Raw genomic sequence first — 25,087 nt, forward strand, 5'->3', positions numbered from 1 at the left:
TGTAAAACAAGACCTTCTGCTCACCACGCTGCCCCTCCTCGGGAGGTGCCCAGAGCGCTGCTGCTCAGGGCCTCTGTTGTGGGAGGCGGCTCCGAGCAGGAGGTCAGACCACCGCCCTGGCAGGAGGACGCGGTGCGCAGCCTGGACTGTGGCTGGAGCACAGGAAATAGGAAGCTCTGTGTCTTTGCTGGCAGAGGTTTGGGCTGCGGAGCTCTCCTAAGTCCTCATGAGGTGTCGGTGTCTGTGGGCACAGCCGTCACTCTGGCCGCAGGAGGCCTTGGGGTGCACTGGCTTTCCCTGGCTTGTCGGCCACCTGCAGTTGATGCTCAGTGTACGCAGTCTCTTGAAAAACATAGCAAGTAATAGAGCTGCACAAATGTGTTTCCCATGTGCAAATGCTGGGGGCCTGCTCTCAAAGAAGGCGGAGTGCTCACTCACTGTGGTTCACAAACAGCTAAATGAAAGTACAGGGGTGGCTCCGTTGGTTGGAGTGTCGTCCTATATACCAAAAGGTTGTGGGTTCAATTCCCGGTCAGGGCACATACTTAGCAGATTTGATCCCCAATCGGGGCACTTAGGGGAGGCAGCTAATTGATGGTTCTCTCTCACATCCATGTTTCTCTCTCTCCCTTCCTCTCTAAAATCAATGAGAAAACGAAACAAAACATGTCCTCGGGTGAGGATTAAAAAATAAATTACAGGGGAGGAGGCTGTACCTTAAACTAACCTTCATTTCCCTTTTCAGACATTTATATTTACTGTTTGAAGATCTAAATAACGTTTTGCAGGACATAGGACACTGACTTGTGAAATGTAAACAACTGCTAATTGTTTTTTTGTTCTATTAATATGTACTGATTTCATGTTTGGGGAAGATTTCTGAAATATAAGGTAAAAGTACTTTGTCTTTATGTTTCTAAAATTGCTCCCATATTTAGTTGTGTGATCTCTTTTGAAGTATATCAATAAAATTAGTGTTTTCACAGAAATGTTTATTTTTTACATTTTTTAGACAGCATTTCCCTGAGTGCCAAATGCAATATAGAATTTTATTCACCGTGCTTTCTTGTTTGACCAAAACGCCAGCGAAGGCTGTTGGGGAGCTGGGATGCCGACGGCTGGTTGCAGAGCCCTCGGTTCCTGGCGGTCAGCTCTGCAGTGGGGCCGCGACATTCCGCCTGGGACAGGCCCGCCATGCACATCCCAGGTTAAATATGGGGGCGGCACTAAGTTTCACCAATTTTTTGTATACCTTTTGACCACTAAGTTTAAAGAATACCCTTTATTTAAGTAGGTGTGATCTGCCCCTTGTTAAAGAGTCACCGCCACAGTGGTGGTGGTTTTTAATCCAGCCCTCCCCTAGCCATCAGCCTTCTGGAGGTGACATCTTCGCCTGTTAAGTTAGCCAACACCCCCCTTGAGAATTAAGAATATCTAAAAATACCAGTATTGTAGACATTGCAATAATTGCTTTCTTAAGAAAACGTCAGGAAGAAATAACTGCAGATATTGCTTACAAAAATAAATCCATCACTGCTGGACCTGCTGCGGGCGACTGAGTCTGTTACTCTGGAGCTTCCTCCGCTGGGACAACTTCCATCAGCATCTGAAGGTGCATGGTGATGGGCTCTGGAGCGAGAGTCGGAAAGTGCAGTTAGGAAGCTAATGAAATGAGCTTTGCCAGGCTTACAGGTGAGCAGTACTGCTGTTACTCTGCGGTGAGTGCTATTAGACCTGCACTCCAGGGCCTCGCCCGCGGTGCTGGGAGGCAGGCAGAACCATCCTGGCAGCTCAGTGGTTCTTTGGGCACAAATTATTTCCCCTAAAGCCGTGGTCGGCAAACTGCGGCTCGCGAGACACATGCGGCTCTTTGGCCCCTTGAGTGTGGCTCTTCCACAAAATACCACGGCCTGGGCGAGTCTATTTTGAAGAAGTGGCGTTAGAAGAAGTTTAAGTTTAAAAAATGTGGCTCTCAAATTTCAATCGTTGTACTGTTGGTATTTGCCTCTGTTGACTAATGAGTTTGCCCACCACTGCCCTAAAGCATTAGAGACCTGCTAAATATTTTATTGCCACCAAACAATTTGTAGGAAAAATATGAATGACTCAATTATATGCATATGTTTACCACTGACCAATGGTTGAATATGAGTCTGAAATCACTGAAGACTTCATCTTGTTTAACAAACAGATTGTTCACTCTTTTCACCTGTTTAATTCCAATGTCTTAACTGGTTTTTGTAGGGAGCAGCTTGGCTAAATATTCTAAAGCTGAGAAGACATTTTTGGGGGGAGGTGGAAGAGGGTATCGGGGGATAAGTGGTGATGGAAGGGGACTTGATTGACTTGGGGTGGTGACACAGTACAATATACAGATGATGTATTATAGAATTGTACACCTGACACCTATTTAATTTTATTAATGTCACCCCAATAGAGTCAATAAAAAATATAGTATGTGGGGGCAGGGGAGACATATTTTGTACCTTTAGGTTCTAAGTCATCCTGGCTAGATTCTCTGTCAGCATGATCAAATCCAAGTTTATTTTCAAAGGCATGGGGAAAAATAGCTGCTTTTTAAACAGTAATAAATTATCTTTCCTTCCTATAGTACTATGTCTGCAATTCCTCTCTCAGCTTAGGGTTAGATTAAAGAGGTTGGGATGGGGTGAGCTGTTTCAGGAAAGGAAAAAAGTCCTTGGTGGAAATATAAAGCTAGATTTTATTTTTGGTTTCACTTTGTTAACCAACATGAAAGAGATCCTCTCTTACTTATGACACGACGGTCAGGTAAGTGGTGGTACCTGGTTCCACAGAGGAGGACGTGGAGGCTGAGAGAGGACCTGGAACTTGCCCGAGCTCTAGGCATCCTCGTCTGAGAGCCCAGAGTAAACAAACCTCACCCAGGGGGTTTTGCTCCTTCCTACCTTTACCTGCATGTCTGCCTAAGTTCATGTATATAAGTAACCACATGGGCATGTCTGAAGAGAGGACTGTACTTCCCTATTCAGACAAGCTGAAGGAGAAAAGGAGAGGCAGGTTTTTAATCACATTCACTCAATAAATGTTAAGTGGCTGTTGAATAGCTCCAGCCCGATTCCTGCCTTTGGGAACTCTGGTATAGGGAGAGGGAGACCAGGAAATACCCATTATGCTCAGGGCCTGGAGGTTTTTATAGCTGGAGTTCCCTGCAGTGGGATGTGCCATACAGGATGACACCTGGTGAGCATGATACACACGGATGTACTGCCGAGTCTCCATGACATACTTTGGCACTACTTTATTTTTCAAAGTGAAAGTGGTTATGTAGTTAAACTTTTAAACAAGTGCCTTATAATAGACTAGAGGCCCAATGCATGAAATTCGTGCACGGGTAGGGTCCCTAGGCCTGGCCGGCAATCAGGGCCAATCTGTGGAGTGACCGGCAGGGCGAATGGGGGGGCCCCTGCTGGCACCCGTCTTGGCCAGCCTGGTGCTGTCCACTCGCTGGCCCTGCCCCCTGCCGCCACTAGTCGCCTCTCTCTGCGAGGCAATCAGGCCCCCGCTCACACCCACTTTGGCTGGCCTGGGCCTGCAGGCTGGGGGCAGCTCCTGCATTGAGCGTCTGCCCCCTGGTGGTCAGTGTGCATCATAGCAACTGGTCGTTCTTTGGTTTGGTCAATTTGCATATTAGGCTTTTATTATATAGGATGAAGACCCAGGATTGCTGAGTGGAAAACGAGAGCTGTGGCCTTGGCATTCGAGGCTTGGGCCCTTGTCTCAGCTCTGTCACCTTCTGGGTGTCTCTGGGGTGCCGTTGAGCCTCCCAGATGCTGCCTGTGGTTCTCTGCAGTTGGGTGCCCAACAGTGGGGAGAGGCAACACCACTGAACTGTGTGCTTAAAATGGCTAAGATGGTAAGGTTTATCTGTATTTCACAATTTTAAAAAATGGTGCCTTCCCATCTGCTTGTTACAGTAATTGATGGAAACAAAGGAGGAGGCCACAGGTGGACCCCAGAGCTGTCACACACAGGTTAAGGGGTCGTGTCCCCACAAAGTGGAGGTGAAATTTGCCAGCTGCCTGAAGTCCTGTGATGGTCCTGGGAGACCCAGGCCGGTGTGCTCCCCTCATAGCAGAACTGCCTGCCCCGCTGTTGACACTTACTTGAGATTTTCTGAGCCCATCCAAACTTGTAGTGGACAAAAAGGAAGTAAAACATAGTGCCGCTCAGTATAAATAACATGCAGTAGAGGTACTCCCATTCGGGTTTGCTGATGATCGGGGCCAAAACCAAAAACACGGATATGAGAGTCACCAAGATGGGGATGAAAATGGGCACCTGTGGGCAAAACAGCACGTGTCATGATTTAGCCATGCACATTCCTTTCCTTATGGAAATTTTTTATTCAAAACCAAGACATTGATACAGAAAGAATAATTAATGAAATCCATGCCCCCCCCCCTAATTTCAATAATATTTAATTTTGCCAACTTTATTCTACTTTTTGTTTCCCTGGAATATAAAGAAAATGGCAGACTTCCTATCATTTTAACTATAACATTTTCAGTAATCATCTTTAACTGGTAAGGATTTTTTAAAATTGATTTCAAAGAGGAAGGGAGAGGAAGATAGAGATAGAAACATCAATGATGAGAGGGAATCATTGATTGGCTGCCTCATGCACGCCCCCTACTGGGAACCAAGCCCGCAACCCAGGCACGTGCCCTTGACTGGAACCAAACCTGGGACCCTTCAGTCCGCAAGCCGACAGTCTATCCACTGAGCCAAACCAGCTAGGTCAGAGATTTTGTTTTTAACATGTTCTTTCCCTTTCTCTCTCTCTCTCTCTCTCTCTCTCTCTCTCTCTCTCTCTCTCTCTCTCTCAATCTTGTCATGGATCTGTAGGGATTTATCCTATACAATGTGTCAATGCCAGCTTTGCCTGGGAACTTGCTCCTCTTATCCCTCATCTTTCCTGTGAACTGGTGGTGGGGTCTGGAGGCAGGAACACCTGGAGGGGGAGCTGGCACTTCCTTTTTTATCACATCAGGAGACACGCAATGTCTGATGGTCCCACTTCTGAACCTCTGAGGTCAATAAGGGTTCAGGGGCAGGAGAGGAGCCCAATTCACCAGATCTGGATTCCTCGGGCCATGCAGGGAGGTGGGAGGGAGCCCAAACAGATTGCAGATGTGACATTCATGGTTGCCAACACAGGATTGGGTCTGGGGCCAGAATTCTGAAGTCCCCATCAGTCTATGAACTCATGCTTGAGAGAGACTAGAACTGTCAGAACTGGATGTCTTGCTCAGGTTAGGCCACAGATATTCTTGATAACTTAGTAAACTAGTAATTAGATGGCTAATTGGATCATAAACTAGATGAAATGAAGAGCAAACTTCACTTTAAAACGTGTTATTTTAGAGAAGAGTAGGGTCAGGTTGGAAATGTCATGCCCCTGGAATTTAAAATAGTTACCTCTCTCTCTAATTCATTTCAAGAAATCGAAGGCATCCATGACATTTGGGGCATTAAACCTACCTTGATAGGTCTTTCCAGTTCTTTCCTCGTGAACCTCATCACGATCAGCCCAAGAACCGTCAGGCCATAAAACATCCAGGCAGCAAAACTGAAGTAGTTGACTAATGAGTTTATATCACCAGGGATGATATAAATGGTGGCTATGATACCCTAGTGGAAAGAAGGACACATTCTTAGGTCATTAGCACATAAAACACCATCTTTATCCCTCCACGGAGGGCTGGCGAAGCGGTTTTCCCTGTGGATAAACACCAGCATGGAAGAGAACTGCGTCCCATTATCCCAGGGGTTAAATCAGACTGGCTATGATGGGTGTTCTCTTTGCGGCCTGACGGAAAGGATTTGGAAAATATGTGACTCTTTGAAGCTGTGATTTTAAGTAGGGAGGAACACAAAATGTAAGTGTGTGTATATTGCACCAGCTTCTTAATTATGAATTTTCCTTCCAGGGAGCTTTCATCATGGGAAAGGGCCCTGGGCTAGGAAACTCAGGCTGTCAGGTCTGGTTGTGACCTGCACTGTCTGCACCGTGTGAACCCAAGGGCCTTGTGATTCTGGGTCTGTTTCCTCGTCTTCAAAGGGAGTAGATTTACAGAGAATAGTGGTTCTCCTCTGGGGTGGGCGGAGGAGTCTGGCCCCGAGGCTGAGTGGATGGTCTTGGGGTACCCAAGGCAGTTGCACACAACCAGGAACTATCCCCCACTGAGAAGATCTCAAAGGGCCATTCACTGCACAAGGATCCCATGACTTCTAACTTATTGGACTATAATGAGAAGCTATTGCCAGTAGCTAACTTGTAAATGCCTTACTCTTTCCCCATAAGTGGTGGTTTGTTACCAGGGGTCTAGGGCATACAAATGTACATGTAAGACATATAGAGGATACAAGTTTGGAATGTTCAAACAGTATCCCTCACGGATAAATTCAGAACAAGGAGCCAGAGGTTGAATAAACTGTCTGAATTGTCTTGGGCTTTTATTTTGTTTACTAGTGGCCCGGTGCATGAAATTCATGCACATTAAAAAGGGATTAATTAGAGGAAATAATTTAATATTGCTATTTGCCCTTTCTCTATAATAGAAGTGTCAGAGATGAAAGAAAATTAATAAAATGTGTATGAAAACCTTCCTCCTGTCAGAGTCTGGGGCGCACCACGGGACCCAGAGTCAAGTCCCCGCCCACCCCCATGCGCCTCAAAATCGCGTGAGACCCAGACCCGGCCGGCCCCCGCCCCATTGGCCTAGATCCAGACCTGGCCAGTCCCACCCTTGTCAAGCCTGGCCGGGCAGGGGACATAGCTTCAGGTCCCCTGGCTTGGCGCCAGGCTGGGGGGCATGGCCTGAGGTCCCCTGTCAAGCTCCGCTGGGTGGGGGGCACAAGCCTGAGGTCCCCTGTCAAGCCCAGCCAGGAGGGGGGTGCAGCCTCAGGTCCTCTGGCCCAGTGCTGGGGCAGGGGGCATGGCCTGAGGTCCCCCATCAAGCCCCGCTGGAGGGGGGTGCAGTCTGAGGTCTCCCGGCCTGGCGCTGGGGCGGGGGGAGCAGCCTGAGGTCCCCTAGCCCAGCACCAGGACAGGAAGCACACCTTGAGGTCCCCTGTCAAGCCCCACAGGGGCAGGGGAGGGTGTAGCCTCAGGTCCCTGCTGATTGCTTGTTAAGGTTCCTTATGGGAACTTGGCCTCAGCTGTGAGTGCAGCCATCTTTGTGATGGAGTGATGGTCAATTAGCATATTGCCTCTTCATTAGATAGGATTATTTATTGATTGATTTTAGAGAGAGGAAAGAAGAGAGAGAGAAACATTGATTTGTTGTTCCACTTATTTATGCATTCATTGGTTGACTCTAGTATGTGCCCTGACTGGATATGGAACCCACAACCTTGGCATATCGGGACAATGCTCTAACCAACTGAGCTACCTGGCCAGGGCCTTGAACTTTTTTCATGTATTTGTTTGAGGTCGAGGATTAAGAGAACCTGTGTCATTTGAAAACCACTGCGCTTAGCAACCAAACTGAGGGACCCTCTGCCTTTAAGGGGGATGTTTTCATGGTGGAATTCATACTTACATAAAAGATGATGGCAGGGGCTGGAGTCAGGCGCTTGACGCTAATGTAAGAGAGCACTTTCAGCATGTGGCCTTCCCGGCCCGCAACATAAACGAGTCTGGAAAATGCAGAAGTTGGTCAGTTGGAGTGCAGGCTGCTGTCTCAGCTTTCCCCCCACCGAGGCCACAGAGAAGGACTGAGCTGTGACCCTGGTGTTCTCAGGCAGGGCTGGCCTCCGGAGGTTGGTGAATTTCCCAGGAGTGAGGGAGCGAATTGCATCCTGGTGCAGTGGAGTCACCTAAGCCAGGGAAAGGGTGCGGTGGCTTGGGGAGGCCCTTTCAAAGAGGAGGTTTCTGAGCTGAGTCCTGAAAGTTGTGCAGGAAATAAATGTGAAGTGCCCTAGCCAGTTTGGCTCATGGATAGAGCGTCAGCCTGCAGACCAAAGGTCCTGGGTTCGATTCTGGTCAAGGGCAGGTAACTTGATTTCAGGCTCCTCCCTGGCCCAGGCTCTGGTTGGGGCTCATGCAGAAGGCAACCAATCCATGTGTCTCTCTCACAGTGATGTTACTCTCTGTCTTTCCCTCTCTCCCTTCCACTCTCCCTAAAAATCAATGGAAAAATATCCTCGGTGAGGATTAACAACAACAAAAAAAAAAAAAAAAAAAGGAAAGGAAGAAAGATATGTGCAGTGTAGTCCAGACCCAGGTGACCCCTTCCTGCCAGGGCACATGCCAAAGCTGTGGGCTCGATCCCCAGTAGGAGGCAGCAGTTCCCTGTTTCACTCTCACAGTAACGAGTCTCTCCCTCTCCCTTCCACGCTCTCTAAAAATACATAAAAATGTTTTTAAAAATTTTAACAACAGATAGATACAAGTGAAAAATTAAGGTGAAGCTAGATCTAAGTATGAAGCACAGAGAAATGAAAAGTGTGGACAGGAAGTTGAGAGAAGAAACAGAGGAGAAAGTGCAAATCATTGAATGGGGTAAAGTGAATTCAAAGAGGAGCAGAGAGGTTTTATAGAATCAACAAACTAAGCCTTCAAATTGAGCCCAGTTCCAGAAAAATAAAAGCATACTCAGAAAAAAACATTATAGTGGAAAGAAAAATGAAAAAAATTTAAGCTACTGAATTTAAAATATTAACTACAAAATTAGGACAATCAGAACAATAGCAGACATCTTGTGAGAAATCATTTTTTCAGTAATGAGAGAAGTGGATTTTCAGATTAAAATTCTCTATAGCTAATCTATCATTCAAGACTATTGACAAAATAAATGCACTTTTAGATAAACAACAGTTAGGAGACATTTACTATTTTTCAATACTCATTGGGAACTATTAAAAAGTCTACAAAAACAAAAAGCTGAACTCAGAAGTTGTTGGTTGAAGAAGCAATGCTAGGGAAACTGCAATGAAACATGTTGCATGTACATAAGCATTGGATTTTTCATTTTTGTTATGATGAGCTCTTTTGGAGGGATGGGTTTATAAACAAGTGTAGCTGATACACTAGCTGATATGCCAGGGAGAGCCTTCACAAGAGGGAAGAGGATCGAGATACTGATATTCTATTAGGTGTTCATGTGGAATTTTAAGGGTAATTGCTGAAAGAATCTATAATAATAAAAGTGTAATATGCTAATTAGACCGGATGTCCGACCGGACAAAGCAGGGGCTGCGAGGGAAGCCCGGGTTCTGGGTGCCAGAGGGAAGCCGGTGCTGGCAACGGGGGGAAGGAAGGCCTACTCTTGCACGACTTTTGTGCATCAGGCCTCTAGTAGAAATATAACTTCCAAGTCAGCAGAAGACAAAAGGAATACAGATAACTTGATGGGTAATAAATCAGGATAAGAATTTCTTTTTTAAAAATATATTTTTATTTATTTCAGAGAGGGAGAGGGAGAGAGAGATAGAAACATCAATGATGAAAGAGAATCATTGATCGGCTGCCTCCTGCACGCCCCCTACTAAGGATCGAGCCTGCAACCCAGGCATGTGCACTTGACAGGAATCGAACCCAGGGCCCTTCAGTCCACAGGCCAATGCTCTATTCACTGAACCAAACCAGCTAGGGCAGGGTAAGATTTTCTTTAAAAAAAGAAAATGTAGAGGAATGTGTTAGAAATTAATCCAGCTGTATCAGTCATCACATTAACTGTGATCAGGTTCACCTTGCCTGACTAGAGACTCTGAGGTAGGATTTGTTGAAACAGCCCTATGACACGGACACTGACGATGAAAGGGATGGGACATGTTAGCAGAAACAGCAGCCTAAAGACAGCTCATTGAATGATATCAATATCAGACAAGGAGAAGAATTCATTTAAGGCAAAAAGGAGAAAAAGAGGACAAACTACCAAGAAGATATATATAATTTTTGAAAAGTAAAAATCAAATCCACTATGAGAGCAGGAGATTTCAGTAAGCCACAAGGGAAGTCTTAAAATTTATGAAGAAGTGGTAGCATAAAGATCACATATTCTAACTACAACACAATAAAATTAGAAGTCAGGAATACAAAGGCCAAAAGGGACCATCTATTTAAAACTCCATACTTGACTTTTGAAAAGATATAAACATGGTATTAATTCCCAGAACAAGTCAGTGAAAGTGGGAGGAAAGGAGTTGCTAGATGGGGGTGGGAGACTCAGACTCGAGATGGTGCTGTGAATTCACTCTTTAAATTCCATCAGTTCCACGCCCGGCCAGTGTGGATCAGTGGTTGAGTGTCAACCCATGCACCAAGAGGTCAATGGTTCGATTCCTGGTCAGGGCATATGTGTGGGTTGGGGGCTTGATCCCTGCCAGGGGGCATACAGGAGGCAGCTGATCAATGCTTCTCTCGCATTGATGTTCCTCTCTCTCCCTCCCTCTCCCTTCTCTCTCTAAAATCAATAAAAACATATTTAGCCCTGGCTGGTTTGGCTCAGTGGATAGAGCGTCGGCCTGCAGACTCAAGGGTCCCAGGTTCGATTCCAGTCAAGGGCATGTACCTTGGTTGCGGGCACATACCCAGTGGGGAGTGTGCAGAAAGCAGCTTATCGATGTTTCTCTCTTATCGATGTTTCTAACTCTCTATCCCTCTCCCTTCCTCTCTGTAACAAAATCAATAAAATATATTTTTAAAAAAGAAAAAAGAATGTTTCTTTCCTCCTGGTATATGGAGGACATCTCCCATATGGGAGTTAAAAAATATTTAAATTCCATCAGTTCCCTAAAAATCAATGTATGAATTTCATGCACTCAAAATGCAAGAAGGAGTTTTGGAACTGGATAAAATTATTGTAAGTGCATCTGGAATGCTAAACAGGCAAAGATAAGTCTGACATGGTCCTGCCAGATTTAGCATCACCGAGGCTGTGGAATGTATGGATGATAATAGCACAAGAAAAGACCTATCAGTGAAACAAAGTGAGTCAAGTACATTGGGGATGATCATGGTGGCATTTCAAGCCAGTAGGGAAAGGGTAGACTATTCAATAAGAAATACTGGGACAACAGATAAACGTTTGGGGGTGGGATGGAAAGTGAGATTTATGCCTCACATCCAAATGTACTAGTATTCCAGATTGATCAAAGAGCTACAGTAAAATGCTAAAAGAAAATATAGGTGGGTGTTCTTGAAAGGAGAGGAAGGTTTGTCTATGTGAGATAGAAAACTCAGAAACCAGTAAGCAAAGATCTTAGATTTGACCCCATAAAAATTACATCCAACATAATCCAGTGTAGCATAAGTCCCTGTCCAACCCCCACTCTACACATGTACAGAACTGTCCAAAATTCACTCAAAATGGATCATATGCCTAAATGTATTCGTTTAGATGAAATGTCTGGAAAACCAAAGTTATAGACACAGAGACAGATCACTGGTTACCTAGAGCTGGAGGTTGGGGTGTGGATTACCTACAGTTAGGCATGAGGGAAGTTTTGGGGATGATAGAAATGTTCTAGAATTGGCTTGTGATGATGTTTGCGCAGCTTTATAAACTTACTAAAATCATTGAATTGTGCAATTACAAAGTGAATTTTATGCTATTTATACCTCAATAGAGCTATTAAAATTGTGTTTCTATGTACTAGCAATAAACAAACAGAAACTGATTTTTTTTACAGTAAAAGCAATACAATGGACTCTGGCTAGTGTGGCTCAGTTGGTTGATCGTGGTCCCTTGCACCAAAGGGTTGCCAATTGGATTTCTGGTCAGGGCACATGTTTACAAGTTTAGTCCCCTGTCGGGGTGCATGTGGGAGGTATCTGATAGATGTTTCTCTCTCTCTCTCCCTTCCTCTCTGTCTAAAATAAATAAAAGCATATTAAAACATACAATGGCATCAAAAATATGAAATATTTTGAGTTAAGTCTGAAAAAATATGTGCAAAAATTGTATACTGAAAACTACTGAAAACATTTTTAAAATATATTTTTATTTATTTCAGAGAAAAGGGAGAGGGAGAGATAGAAACATCAGTGATGAGAGATAATCATTGATTGGCTGCCTCCTGTACGCCCCCCATTGGGGATCGAGCCCACAACTCAGGCATGTGTCCTGACTGGAAATCTAACCTTGACCTCCTGGTTCATAGGTCTACACTCAACCACTGAGCCACACTGCCAGACAAAAAAAATTTTTGAAAGAAATGAAGGATGACCCAAATAAACAGAGACACAGTCCATGCCCATAGATTGGAAGAATCAATACTTTTAAGATGGCCATCCTCTCCAAATTGATCTATAGATTCAAAGATTCAAAGGAGTCCTGATCAAAATCCCTGAAGGCTTTTTTAAATAAAGAGTTTAATAAGCTGATTCTAAAATTCATGTAGCAATGCAAAGAATCTAGAACAGCCAAAACACCTTTGAAGATGTAAAGTTGTAAGATCAGACTGCCTGTACTTTGATACAGCTTTAGAAAATGATTTTGTGGTATGTATTTCATTTATTTAAATAGCTAAGTGTTTAACCTTTGGCAATTTCACATTTAGAAATATATCCACTCAGAATGCTGAACAACTGGGCAAAGGCATTTTCAAGAATGTCCCCTGCAACATATAGATGGCCAGTAGACATATGAAAAGATGCTCAACATCACTAGTCATCAGAGAAATGCAAACCACAATGAGATATCACCTCACACATGTCAGACTAGATGTCATAATAAAAATCAACAAGTGTTGGCAAGGATGTGGAGAAAAAGGCACCCTTGTACACTGTTGGTGGGAATACCAATTGATGCAGCCACTATGGAAAACAGAATGGAGGTTCCTCATAAAATTAAAAATGGAACTACAATATGACCCAGCAATCCCACTTCTGGGTATTTATTTGAAGAAGTCCACACACTAATTCAAAAAGATATACACATCCCTACATTCATTTCAGCAATATTTACAATAGCCAAGATATGGAAGCAACCCAAGTGTCCATTGATAGATGAATGGATAAAGACGTGTTACATACATGAAGTGGAATATGACTTGGCCATAAAAAAGAATGAAATCTTACCATCCTAGAAGTATTATGCTGAGTGGAACAAGTCTGATAGAGAAAGACAAGTACCATATGACTTCATTTATATGTGGAATCTAAAGAACAAACTAAGTAGAGAAACCAAGATGGCAGCATAGGTAAACACCTGAACTGCTGCCTCACACAACCATTTCAAAACTACAACCAAAAGCCAAAATGCACATCATCCAGAACCACAGGAAGGCTGGCTGAGTGGAAATTCTACAACTAGAAGGAAAGAGAAAAGCACACTGAGACTCACAGGAGCTGCAGAAGGCAGAGGTACAGAGGCATGCGTACGCAGAGAGGGCTGGCAACTGAGTACATGGCTGACTTTCTCAATCAGGAGGGAGATAAAAGCTCCCGACTGCTCTGAACTCCGGTATTGGGCGAGACTCTGGGGACCCAGACTCATACAGGGAGAAACTGGACAGTCAGGGAAGAGAAAAGCACACTGAGACTCAGAGGAACTGCAGAAGGCAAGGGTACGGAGGCATGTGCACGCAGAGAGGGCTGGCAACTGAGTACGCGGCTGGCATTCTCAATCGGGAGGGAGACTAAATCTCCTGACTGCTCTGAACTCCAGTTCTGGGCGAGACTCTGGGAACCCAGACTCATTCGGGGAGAAATTGGAATGTCTGGCAGCAGGCGGAACTCGAGGGCAACTTTCTCTCAGAGGTGCTTGCAGCAATTACCAAGGGACACTGAGATCCAGGGGCCCCTTAGGGCAGGGCTGATGGGAAGCCATTGTGTCTGCTCCGCCCTAAGACTCTGCCCCATCCAAGCTGAGCACAGAGGCTTTTGCAAGTCTTGTCTCATAAGGGTATCTCCAGCACAGAAGTTCTCCCAGTGTAGACACAGCTGATCCTCACAGCCAATTGGCCTGGAGGTCAATTCCTCCCAGTGATACCAACAACAATCAAGGCTTAACTACAACAAGACTGTGCACACAACCCACAAAGGGGTGCACCAAGAGTGTCCACCTCAGGTAACTGGGGAGGCTGAGCCACTGGGCCATATAGGACACCTAGCACACAAAGCTACTCTACCAACTCAGGGAAGCAGCCAAAATGCAGAGACAAAGAAACAGGTCACAAATGAAAGAAATGGAGGAAAACAAATGACTGGATATAGAGTTCAAAACTACAGTCATAAGGTTTTTCAAGAATTTCCTAGAAAACGCCGATAAATTTAGCAAGACCCTCGAGGATATGAAAAAGGACCAACTAGAAATTAAGCATACACTGACTGAAATAAAAAATAATATACAGCTGAAACCGGTTTGGCTCAGTGGATAGAGCGTCGGCCTGTGGACTGAAGGGTCCCGGGTTTGATTCCGGTCAAGGGCATGTACCTTGGTTGCGGGCACATCCCCAGTGGGAGGTGTGCAGGAGGCAGCTGATCGATGTTTCTCTCTCATCGATGTTTCTAGCTCTCTATCCCTCTCCTTTCCTCTCTGTAAAAAATCAATAAAATATATTTAAAAAAATATATATACAAAGATCCAACAGCAGACTAGAGGATCACAAGAATCAAGTCAAAGATTTGAAATACAAAGAAGCAAAATACACCCAACCAGAAAAGCAAAAAGCAAAAGAATCCAAAAATATGAAAATAGTGTAAGGAGCCTCTGGGACAACTTCAAGCGTACCAACAGCCGAATTATGGGGGTGCCAGAAGAAGAGAGAGGGCAAGATACTAAAAACCTATTTGAAGAAATAATGACAGAAAACTTCCCCACCTGGTGAAAGAAATAGACTTACAAGTCCAGGAAGCGCACAGAACCCCAAACAAAAGGAATCCAAAGAGGACCACACCAACACACATCATAATTAAAATGCCAAGAGCAAAAGACAAGGAGAGAATAATAAAAGCAGCAAGAGAAAAACAGTTAATTACCTACAAGGGCGCACCCATACAATTGTCAGCTGATTTCTCAACAGAAACTATGCAGGCCAGATGGAAGTGGCAAGAAATATTCAAAGTGATGAACAGCAAGAACCCACAACCAAGATTACTCTACCCAGCAAAGCTATCTTTCAGAATTGAAGGTCAGATAAAGAGCTTCACAGATAAGAAAAAGCTAAAGGAGTTCATCACCACCAAACCAGTATTATATGAAATGCTGAAAGGTATTCTTTAGGAAGAGGAAGAAGAAGAAAAAGGTAAAGATAAAAATTATGAACAACAAATACATATCTATCAACAAGTGAATCTAAAAATCAAGTGAATAAAAAATCTGATGAACAGAATAAACTGGTGAATATAATAGAATCAGGGGCATAGAAAGGGAGTGGACTGACAATTCTCGGGGGGGAAGGGGTGTGGGGGTGCGGGAAGAGACTGGACAAAAATCGTACACCTATGGATGAGGACAGTGGGGTAGGGGTGAGTAAGGGCAGAGGGTGGGGTGGGAACCGGGTTGAGGGGAGCTATGGGGGGAAAAAAGAGGAACAATTGTAATAATCTGAACAATAAAGATTTATTTAAAAAAATAAAGAAAGAAAGAACAAACTAAGTAAACAAAAATAGACTGATAAAGAGAACAAAGTGATGGTTGCCAGATGGGAGGGGTTTGGGAGCTGGATGAAAAAGGTAAAGGGATTAAGAAGTACACATTGGTAGTTACAAAATAGACACAGGGATGTAAAGTACAGCACAGGAAATATAGTCAATAATTTTGTAATAACTATGTGTGGTTCTAGGTGGGTACTAGACTTATTGGGGATCACTTTATAAGTTATATAAATGTCTAACCACTATGTATATCTGAAACTACTATAATATTGAATGCCAATTGTAATTGAACTTTTTTTTAAGTTAGAAAATAAAAGAATCCCTGCAGCAGTGCTTATGAGAACACCCCACCTCGGCCATGAGTGGAGTCATGCTAAATGATGCTAATCATAAAGTAGAAGACAGCACAGCTAATAACTGTCTCTAGACCAGGAGGGTCAAGGAGGTTGGCCAGGCTGTTCGTGCAAATAATAACCACTGTTTGCTTTTGTGCTACAGAGATGGAGTTGAAGTCTAAAATATTCACTGTCTGGCCCTTTAAGGAAAAGTTTGCCAATCTCTGTTCTAGATTGTGTGTATATTAACAGGAGACAATGATCAAGAAATATCATTAGGTGAATAAAAGGACAAAGTAGAAAGACTGCATGTGAACCAAAGCCTCTCTCTCCCTATATCACCAGACGGCCTGGGGCTGGAGTCGGTAGCATTGTTACCCCCAAAGAGGAACCTAGGGCCTCTCTTCAGTGGGGCCAGCCACGTCCAGGGCCAGCGTGCAGGCTTGTCCATGCTTTTCGCTCCCTTCCCTGGATGTCAGGTTTCCTGCCCTGAGGGTTTAGCCTGCAGAACCCTAAGGAATTAGCCCAAGGTTGGTGTCCTCCTGTGCAGTCGGCTCTGGTGCCCTTGTCCCGGGGATGAGTGTGGGGTCACCTACCTGCCCGCTGTAAAGCAGGTCCCGTTAGCAGCACCAATGGTTGAAAATGCCACAAAGAGTGGAACGACCCAAGAGGCTGGATAGAGAACACGGTCACCAAACGTCTAGTGAGAGAAGTGAGATTGAGTCCTGAGGGTCTTACATGGCCCCTGAGAACCATGGGTCCCAAGAAAGCTGCTGTGCTGTCCCAGAGGCCTGGTCCCCACCCTCAGGAGTGCAGCCCCTGACTCATCCTGGAGAGGAAAAGTCGGGAACCACTCGGGAGGGAATCAACTGGGCCTCTTCTCCTCTCAGAGCATCTTAGCACCTAAGGATGGTGACAGAAATCTCTTCTCCACCTCTCCGTCATGATTCTCAGTCATCTCCGTCTCGTTTGGACACTGTGGCCTCCTCATTCAGAGTGACTTGTTCTCCCTCGAACTCCGCTGGGTGAACTCATCATAACCAAGACTGCTTGCCCCTGCTCCCACCCTCGTCACCTCACTGTCTGTTTCTAGTTGGTTTCCTCTCCTACCCCAACTCCAAGAGGCCTCCAGCACATGAATCCACCCACCTTTTCCACTGTCCCTCACACCCCACTTTGTCCTCCCCTCCTTACCTGGTCTAAAGTCTGCATTGCATTATTATAACTCCCTCCCGCAGGGACTCCCTTGCATTTTTCTCTCCCTCCTACTTGTCTGTCATAATCCCGGCCTGCCCCCAGGCCGCTGGTGTGCTGGGAAAGGGAACCTGCCAGCCCCGCTGGCGGCCTTCAGCCTCAGGTGGGTGTACGGAGCTGCCCTCACCTGTTCACTCCCCCGTCTCGTGGCCAATCATTTCCCTGTCCTGTGAGGGCTTCGGCTTGAGCGTTTCTCCTCCCACAGAACGCAGCACCCTCCCACAGAGACCTGCACTCACCACGGCCACCGCCTGTGACTGCAGGAGCTCGGTCGCTGTCATCACGGTGAAGTAGGATACGTTCATGAGGATGTAGCAACCTGTCACCAGTGGGATCCCGATGATGATAGCCAGGGGCAAGTTTCTGTGAGGGGCAGGAACCCGGGGACCCAGTGTTAGACCAGAGCATCCCTTGAGAGACTCACAAGCCTGTTGATCTTGTCCAGTCTTTTCTCCCGCCTGCTCTGGCCAGCCCTCCCTCTGCTCCCTGTGGTGGGCTGGGCCACGGCTGCCCCTCCTGAGGCCCACCCAGCAGGCACTCGTGAAACGGCACAGCCCCAGCGGCCCATGGACATCTTCAAATGAGAAAGAATTCTCCCTCTGACTCCCAGGCAGTCAAATGGAATTGTTTATAAGCAAAATAAGCCAGAGCTAAAGTTGGAGTTCTCCCTTCCTATCGGCAATCATTCCACTACCCAAAACCAAACCAAACTCTATGAGCGGAAATGAGCGTGTAGGAAACAGTTCAGTGTCAGGCAGGGGTCTGGGATAATGGGAGGAAGTGGCTCCCCTTTTGCTTGGGAGAAGAGAAACATGCTTGTCTGCCACTATCTCCTGTCCTGACTCGGTTTTCTCACCTGAAAGGGTTTTTAAGTTCCTCTGTGATGTAATTGAGTTGATTCCTAGAAAGAGAAAAGTAACATCTATATACACTGAATGGCCAGATTATTATGATCTCTGAATGCATAATAATCTGGCCACTCAGTGTATATCCTATATAATAAAAGGCTAATATGCAAATTGTCCCCTCGATCAGGAGTTCGACCAGCAGGCAGGCTGACCAACCACCCATGTCCCCTCCCCCTGGCCAGGCTGGCCGGACCCCACCCATGCACGAATTCATGCACAGGCCTTTAATATATATATATATATATATATATATATATATATATATATATATATACACACACACACACACACACACACACACACACACACACTTAATGGCCAGATTATTATGCTTTCAGAGATCATAATAATCTGGCCACTCAGTGTATATAAAACCCTAATATGCAAATAGACCGATGGCGGAACAACCGAACAAGTGAACAACTGATCACTATGACATGTGCTGACCACCAGAGGGCACACACAGAACGTGGCAGCTATCGGCAGCAGGTGGCAGAGCAGGGAACATGGCGGGCGTCGGCCACAGCACGATGGTGGGACAGGTGAGTGAGGGCACCAGATCAAGGGGGGGCGCCGGTCGCTGTCATCGGGGCAAGCCTCTGGTGGTTACTGAAAATTCTTTGCTCCCGTGCACCGCAGTCCTGCCTGGCACTCGCACCTGCTGCCAGCACCAGAGCCACCGCTGTGTGTAGGAGCGGTGGTGGCAGGAGCAGGGCTGCTGGCAGACAGGGGACGGGGGGGGGGGGGGTTGTGGCAGGAGGGGCCTGGCAGGGTCTCAGCAGCCTCGCGGCCCACAGTTCCTTTCAAGGTGCACGAATTTGTGCACTGGACCCCTAGTGAGTATCATAATTTGCTGAGGTTGTAAAACACCAAATAGTAAGTGTTGGCCTCATTTAAGATTCTCCACCACAGGGAAGGAACCCCTGCGGGAATTCTGCGGTAACTTCTTTCAGAGGAAGCCCTGGGGATGCCCACTGCCAAGATCTGCACATCCATCGGTTGGGAAGTCTTTGCCCTCCATGGGAATCACGTGGCTTTTCAAGAATTATTGGCAGTCTCCCCAAGGCACTTTGAAAAAAATGGAAAATTCTTTGAAAAGAGAATGAAACCTGCAGATGTTGTGCATGAGGGAAAGACCACGTCATGGATGGCCACGCTTCTTCCTTGAAGGACATAAGCAGAATCTCATCGACTAAACCTCGATATTCAAGGGGAAATAGGAATGCTGCTGAACATCCTCGCCTTGTCACGTCCTGGGCTGCCCTGACTGTCTGCGGATGGGCTGAGCTGTATGTTTCTGCAGAAGCTTCTGGCCTCGGGGCCCCACCACTGCCTGCTCACAGGCCACTCCAGGGGCTGGGGCCACAGAGGGACTGGGAAAGGGGCACGTGTCTCTGGGGTCTGAGGAGAACAGAAGGGTGGGCTGGGGTGCTTAACAAAATGGAGATATGACGGTGAATTTTAGGGTCCCACCAAACCCCGGAAGCCATTGCTTTCCATGCAGTTTCAGTCGATAGCCTGGAGAACCCACACCCAGACGCGCTGCCTTTGCGTGCCTTACCATCCGTCGTACGCCCAGAGTCCATTGTAAAATGCCAGACTGATGGCTCCCACGGACAGCTTTGTGCCCTCAAAAGAATTTTCAAAGTTCTTTGTATTTCCTGTAATTAAGCCAGGTAAATAAATAGTCGGTATCAGCCGACCAGAGGGGAACTTTGCATCATCTCCATGTGAAAGATTTATGATCTGAGGTTATTAAACAAACTCTGAGAAGCTGGGAAACGAGATCCTGTGAGTTTTTCTGAGAGATGCTCAGCAGAAGACCTCCAGGCGAGAAGGAGGCCTGTGCTGGTGGCGCCCGCCCCTCCCGCTGAAGGTCACCTTGAGCCAGGAGGACAAGCCCGCTGACGATGATGATGGCCACGATCACCAGCTTGGCTGCTGTGAACACGTTCTGGACGTAGCTGCCCAGCCGCACGCTCAGCGCATTCACCGTAGTGATGACCACTGGGGAGGGGCCAACATACTGTGTCAGGGGTTCCACATCTCCTCCGTTCTAAAGTCCCCGGAAGGAGGCTTCTTTCTAGCCTCCCAACCTGCCCTCACAAAGACCTTTGGAATCTGAGGGCGATGGAGAAGCAACCCGGCCCCTCAAGCGCTGCCCTGCGGACAGCCAGCGGCACCCCCTCGCCGACAGCTCCCACACGGGAAGAGCAGGGATGGCAAGGCGTGACAGGCTTTTTGCCCCCCTTCTCACCTCCCTCCAGGCCCACTTCTGGACATGTAGGACCTGAGACCAGAATGTCCCCACCTCGTCTGTGCCAGGTCCTTTCTGACCCCCGCCCAAGGTTTCAGACTTGGGTACTCACAGATGGCAGCGGCACCCAGGCACTTAACAACCACTTCAGGAGGCTGGCAGCCCGCGTAGAAGGGCGCAGAAGCGTACTCAGCAAAGCTGAGGCAGATGATGGCGAAGGAGGAGGGCTTAATGATGAACAGGCTGGTCCAGGAAAAGAGGTAGGCAGGGATGGGGCCAAAGGCCTCCATCAGGTAAGGGTACTCGCCCCCCGACTTGGTGATCATCGTGCCAAGCTCTGCAAAGCACAGAGCACCTGGAACAGAGAGGAGGGGACCCCAGGCCCCTGGTGAGGCGTGGCCCAGTTGAGAGCCCTCCTCCCCTCTGGGGGCCATGCTCACTGGGCCCAACATGGTCCCCTCTCATCCAACTAAGCTGAGTTCTGGCCATTGGACACTTCGGCGCAGCCTGATTTACACCTACTGCGCACCAGCATGGAAAGGGACCCAGCGGCCGCAAGGCCAGGGAACAGGATCGTGCTCAGATAGCCCAGCCCCACATTCAACAGGAGACTCAGCCAGGGAGCGGCATCTTTGTTACCCAGTGTTGCAAGAATGCCACACGCCGCCCATATGATGAGACAGGGCCCCACGGCTTCTGTGTTGCTGAGCACAGACTTGGGGGAAATGAAGATCCCAGAGCCGATGATGGTACCCACGATAATGCAGATGCCACTGAGCAGGCCCACCTTGGGTGTGGAGGAAGGAGAAAGAGTTAGTCCTGCACCGGATCCAGCTCAGATGGCCAGCTGCAGCCCCCTCCCTGCCTCCCTTGGGTGCGGCCAGCACAGCCCCAAGTGAAGCCCTCTCCCAGGCTCTGTCACCCAGTGCCGCTGCAGGAGTAACCAGGGTGCTGCTCCTGGGGCTTTGCTCATACGAAGTCCATTAATCCCCACAGCAGCCTCATGAGCCAGGAATACCACATCATACCCATTTTACAGAAGAGAAAATGGAGGCACAGAAAGGCAGACCTGGTGCAAGTCCCATACACCAGCACTGCCCCTGCTGCCCTGGACACAGGGTCTCTGATGCTAAAGGCTGATTTAGCAAACAGTCCCCAATGAGAAAGGCTCCAGGTACTGAGAAGTACAAATTGGCAGTTAGTTATAAAACAGTAAAGTACAGCATAGGAATATAGTCAATAATATTGTAATAACTAGGTACAGTGCCAGGTGGGTACCAGACTTATTGTGGGAACCACTTTGTAAATTACATAAATATCTAACCACTGTGCTGTACATCAGAAACTGATATGAAATAATATTGAACGTCAATTATAATTAACAATTTTTTTTTAAAAAAGGAAAGCCTAGCTGGTTTGGCTCAGTGGGTAGAGCGTTGACCTGTGGACTGAAGGGTCCCAGGTTCAGTTCGGATCAAGGGCACATGCCCGGGTTGTGGGCTCAACCCCCAGTAGAGGGCGTGCAGGAGGCAGCTGATCAATGATTCTCTCACATCATTGATGTTTCTCTCTCTCCCTCTCCCTTTCTCTCTGAAATCAATAAAAATATATTTTTAAAAAATTAAAAAGGAAGGCTGTAGGGACATGCCTGTTTGCTGGGCAGAGCAGAACGAAGCTTCTCCCTCAGAGCTAATAGGGAAATCGGAGCTTGGGGGCCCGGCCAGGCCGTCACAGAGTGGGGTGAGAGGTGAGCAATGGAGGCCTCCAGGGACAGAAACACTGGGGGCTGTGACATTTCTGAGGCCATTTCATAAGGTATGTGCTTCCTACCAAGACCCAGCTCAGACGCACACCGTCGAGTTCCATCCCTGTGAGGTTCCAGAACAGGCAGAAGGAATCCTCAGGGCAAGAGCTCAGGGTGGGCCCGCTGGGAATGGGCAAGGGGGAACTTTGTGGAGGTGATCAGTTTGTCAAAACCCAGCAAACTGAACACTGAAGATCTATACATTTCACTGTGTGTGAATTATACATGAATCAAGTAAGGAAAACACTATTTTAAGGAAGAAGGTGTCCGATTCAAGCCCCTACTTTGAACGTCTGCCCTCAGAAGCCACCAGCCTGATTTCTGGAGCCCGAGGTGAACAAGCTGTTGGTCTGGCAGAGGGAGTGCTTCCCGTTGGAGCCCAGAGACAAAGCTTCCCAGCAGGAGGGTTACAGGGAGCGGGGTCAGCTTCTGTTCTGGCCTCAGGGCCCGCAGCTCCCAGGGCCGTCTCAGTCTCAGCTTCCCTCCTCTACTGGCGGGGCTGGCTCACCCACGCCTGGGGGTCCTCCAGAATCCTCCGCTGAGGTCTGCAATCACCCCAACTGCCTGAGTCAGGACTCGCCTGGGGTTAGCTCAGTTGTGCTCTTTTTATGAAGGAAGGCTGTTGCTGCCTATCAGCAGACTCCTGGGTCCCCAAGATCCCAGGCCAACCCTCGGTCAGTCCCAGCCACCCCCTCTCAATCCCCAGATCCCTCCTCCCTCTGTCCCCTGTGCTGCCAGGAGTGGGCACCTCCGCCCAGAGCTCAGCCCACTCGTCCTGCTCTCCTGTTCTGGAAGCCGTGGGGATCTTGCTCCGGGCCCCCATTCCTCAGCCTAGGAGCCTGCAGCCTGTTCCTCCCCTTGCACCCCCGGTCGCTCCCTCCACCTGGGACTAGCGCTGCTCCCTGCTCAGTGTGGAGCATCTGGCCCCCTTTTGCCTCTACTCCCACCCCCCCCCACCCCACAATGCCAGCCCCATCTTACACAAGCACTGGGCCCCCCAAGGCTGCAGATACATCCAAGTCTAGCCCTTACTATATTCCAGTTCAGAGGGCTCACCCATGGCACACCCCTGTCAGGCTCACCGCCCAGCCAGACTGACTAAGCAGGAGTGGGAGTTTCTTAGCACTGGATCTAGGGGGACAGAGATTTGGTGAAGATGCTACAGAGGGGACTCAAACATCACAAGGGCCTCTCTGACCGTCCCCGAAGAGGCCATGGGGCTGAGCAAACACCAGCTCCTCCAGGCTTGCTCAGTGCACACGTGTTAACAAGAATATGCTGAGCTCACTGGCAAGAGGGGAGGAAGTTAAGTGCAAAATTGTGTTCCTTTAGAGATGTACTTTACAAATCAGAGGTCAGGGGGACTTTCCCTGCCTGCTCCCCAGGACCACGCCCCGCCGGCTGAGAAGGCCTGCCCAGCACGGCCTTACCTCCTTTTGGAGACTTGTGGTCTTGGGTTCATTGCTCTGGATGGACTTCTGATCCTCTCTCCTTTTTCTCGGGTTTGTCTCCTCCATCTTTTCCTCCTGCCAGCTCTAAGAGGCTGCAAGGAGGGCGTGGGCCTGATTCAGCAAATGCCCAGCAGACGGGCGCCAGCGGGAGCTCGGCGGGGCTCTGCTCGGCCAGCGCACTGGGGTGTGGGAACTGACTCCAAAAGCAGATTAGGAGCTGCTGTCTCAGGAAAGTACAGGTGTCGACCCCTTAGGGATAGTGCTCAGTCCCCCGAGTAACAGTTTTCCACGCGTGTCCACGCGTGCCGTGCAGGCCTCGGCACAGGCTCCGGGCTGTTTCCTAACTCCCCTGCCAGGCGCCTGCACCTCTGGGCTCCTGATCCTCAGCAACGACACGCTTGGAAAGCCTTTCTAGCTCCATGGTCCAACTCCATTTTTTCCCAAAGTAAAAAGGAATGTTGTGTTTACTAGTAAATATGGTCTACTGAGTAGAACCACATTCAAGGAAGGAACATTTTTCTCAGAATTATTTCCCACATTAAGGCACCTCGCACATAATAGATCCACCGTGTAGGTGTCTCTCACTGAAGGATGCGAGGCATGAAAAACATGCTGAGGAAAATGGGCTCGAGGCTTCACTAGTGGATGGTCCTGCCTGCCCCTTTCTGTAAACAAGTCCCTCCCAGTCCGTGGTGAGGACAGCGGCGAGCCTGCCCACCGCCATCGGCCTTACCTTCTCGACTCTGCAGAGCCCGTGATGCGTGCCTGTGTCTGCACAGCCGTGCCCCGGGAATGGCCATGTCTTGTGGCTAGGAGTGGAGGAAGCCAGAAGGTACAGAGGTCAACAAAGGTAATAATTAAACACTTTTTTTTTTTTAAAGAAATGAAGTTTAGATACACCACACCAAAAGGGGAGAGCCAGGCAAGCCAGTTTCTCTCCAGAAATGTTTTTGTTTTTTCATTTGTGTCTAGATCAACTTTTCCCCTCTACTAGCTTCCCCCATATCAGCGACATCCCGTAAGAAGAAATCTCTCTAAAGACGGGAACCAGAGGAAATAAACTTTGGAACCAACTCTCTTATTCCCTAATAGGCTGTATTTACAGCTCCAGTCAGGCAGCACGGAGCTGGTCACTCACCTGTCAGGGCAGATGTCACTCACCCAGGGGCCTTGCTCTGACCAGGCTGGAGGGAGGGTGGCGAGTCCTTCCCACTCATGTTTGCCAGGGTCTGGGTTTGGGCCCCACCTGGACCTCTAAGGGAGTTAGGCACATGCAGACTCAGCAGTGCGGCTTCCTACGGGTCCCAGCCCCACCTGCACCCACACCTGCACCGGCACCTGAACCCGCACCTGCACCCACACCTGAACCTGCTCGCTGGTTCAGTTCGATGGTGCCGCAGTTAAAGTAGCCCGTGTTCACCACTGTAGAGTGGAAGAGGGACACAAGACGTCATCAGCTTCACCCTCTCACTTACCTAATGGGGAAACT

General features: G+C 47.8%; 1 protein-coding gene across 2 annotated transcripts; it reads right to left on the reverse strand.

Annotated features, from left to right (window-relative positions):
• Positions 1 to 972: 972 nt before the first annotated feature.
• On the reverse strand, positions 973 to 24,408 carry SLC7A9 (solute carrier family 7 member 9). Of its 2 annotated transcripts, XM_080644452.1 has the most exons (14): positions 24,332 to 24,406; positions 23,578 to 23,690; positions 20,983 to 21,130; positions 20,456 to 20,698; positions 19,968 to 20,093; positions 19,648 to 19,747; positions 18,035 to 18,079; positions 17,418 to 17,541; positions 16,521 to 16,624; positions 7,587 to 7,683; positions 5,524 to 5,673; positions 4,146 to 4,320; positions 1,518 to 1,629; positions 973 to 1,178 (listed from the first exon to the last, which is right to left on the reverse strand). In XM_080644452.1, the coding sequence occupies exons 2-13, from the start codon at positions 23,662 to 23,664 to the stop codon at positions 1,565 to 1,567; spliced, it is 1,464 nt and encodes a 487-aa protein (XP_080500578.1). In that variant the 5' UTR covers positions 23,665 to 23,690; positions 24,332 to 24,406; the 3' UTR covers positions 973 to 1,178; positions 1,518 to 1,564. The 2 variants fall into 2 exon arrangements, with proteins under 2 accessions (XP_080500578.1, XP_080500577.1); XM_080644451.1 differs by having other exon boundaries at positions 973 to 1,629; positions 24,332 to 24,408.
• Between the last annotated feature and the right edge of the window lie 679 nt (positions 24,409 to 25,087).

Source organism: Plecotus auritus, assembly GCF_963455305.1.
Source record: "Plecotus auritus genome assembly, chromosome: 10".
NCBI classification, from domain to species: Eukaryota; Metazoa; Chordata; class Mammalia; order Chiroptera; family Vespertilionidae; genus Plecotus; species Plecotus auritus.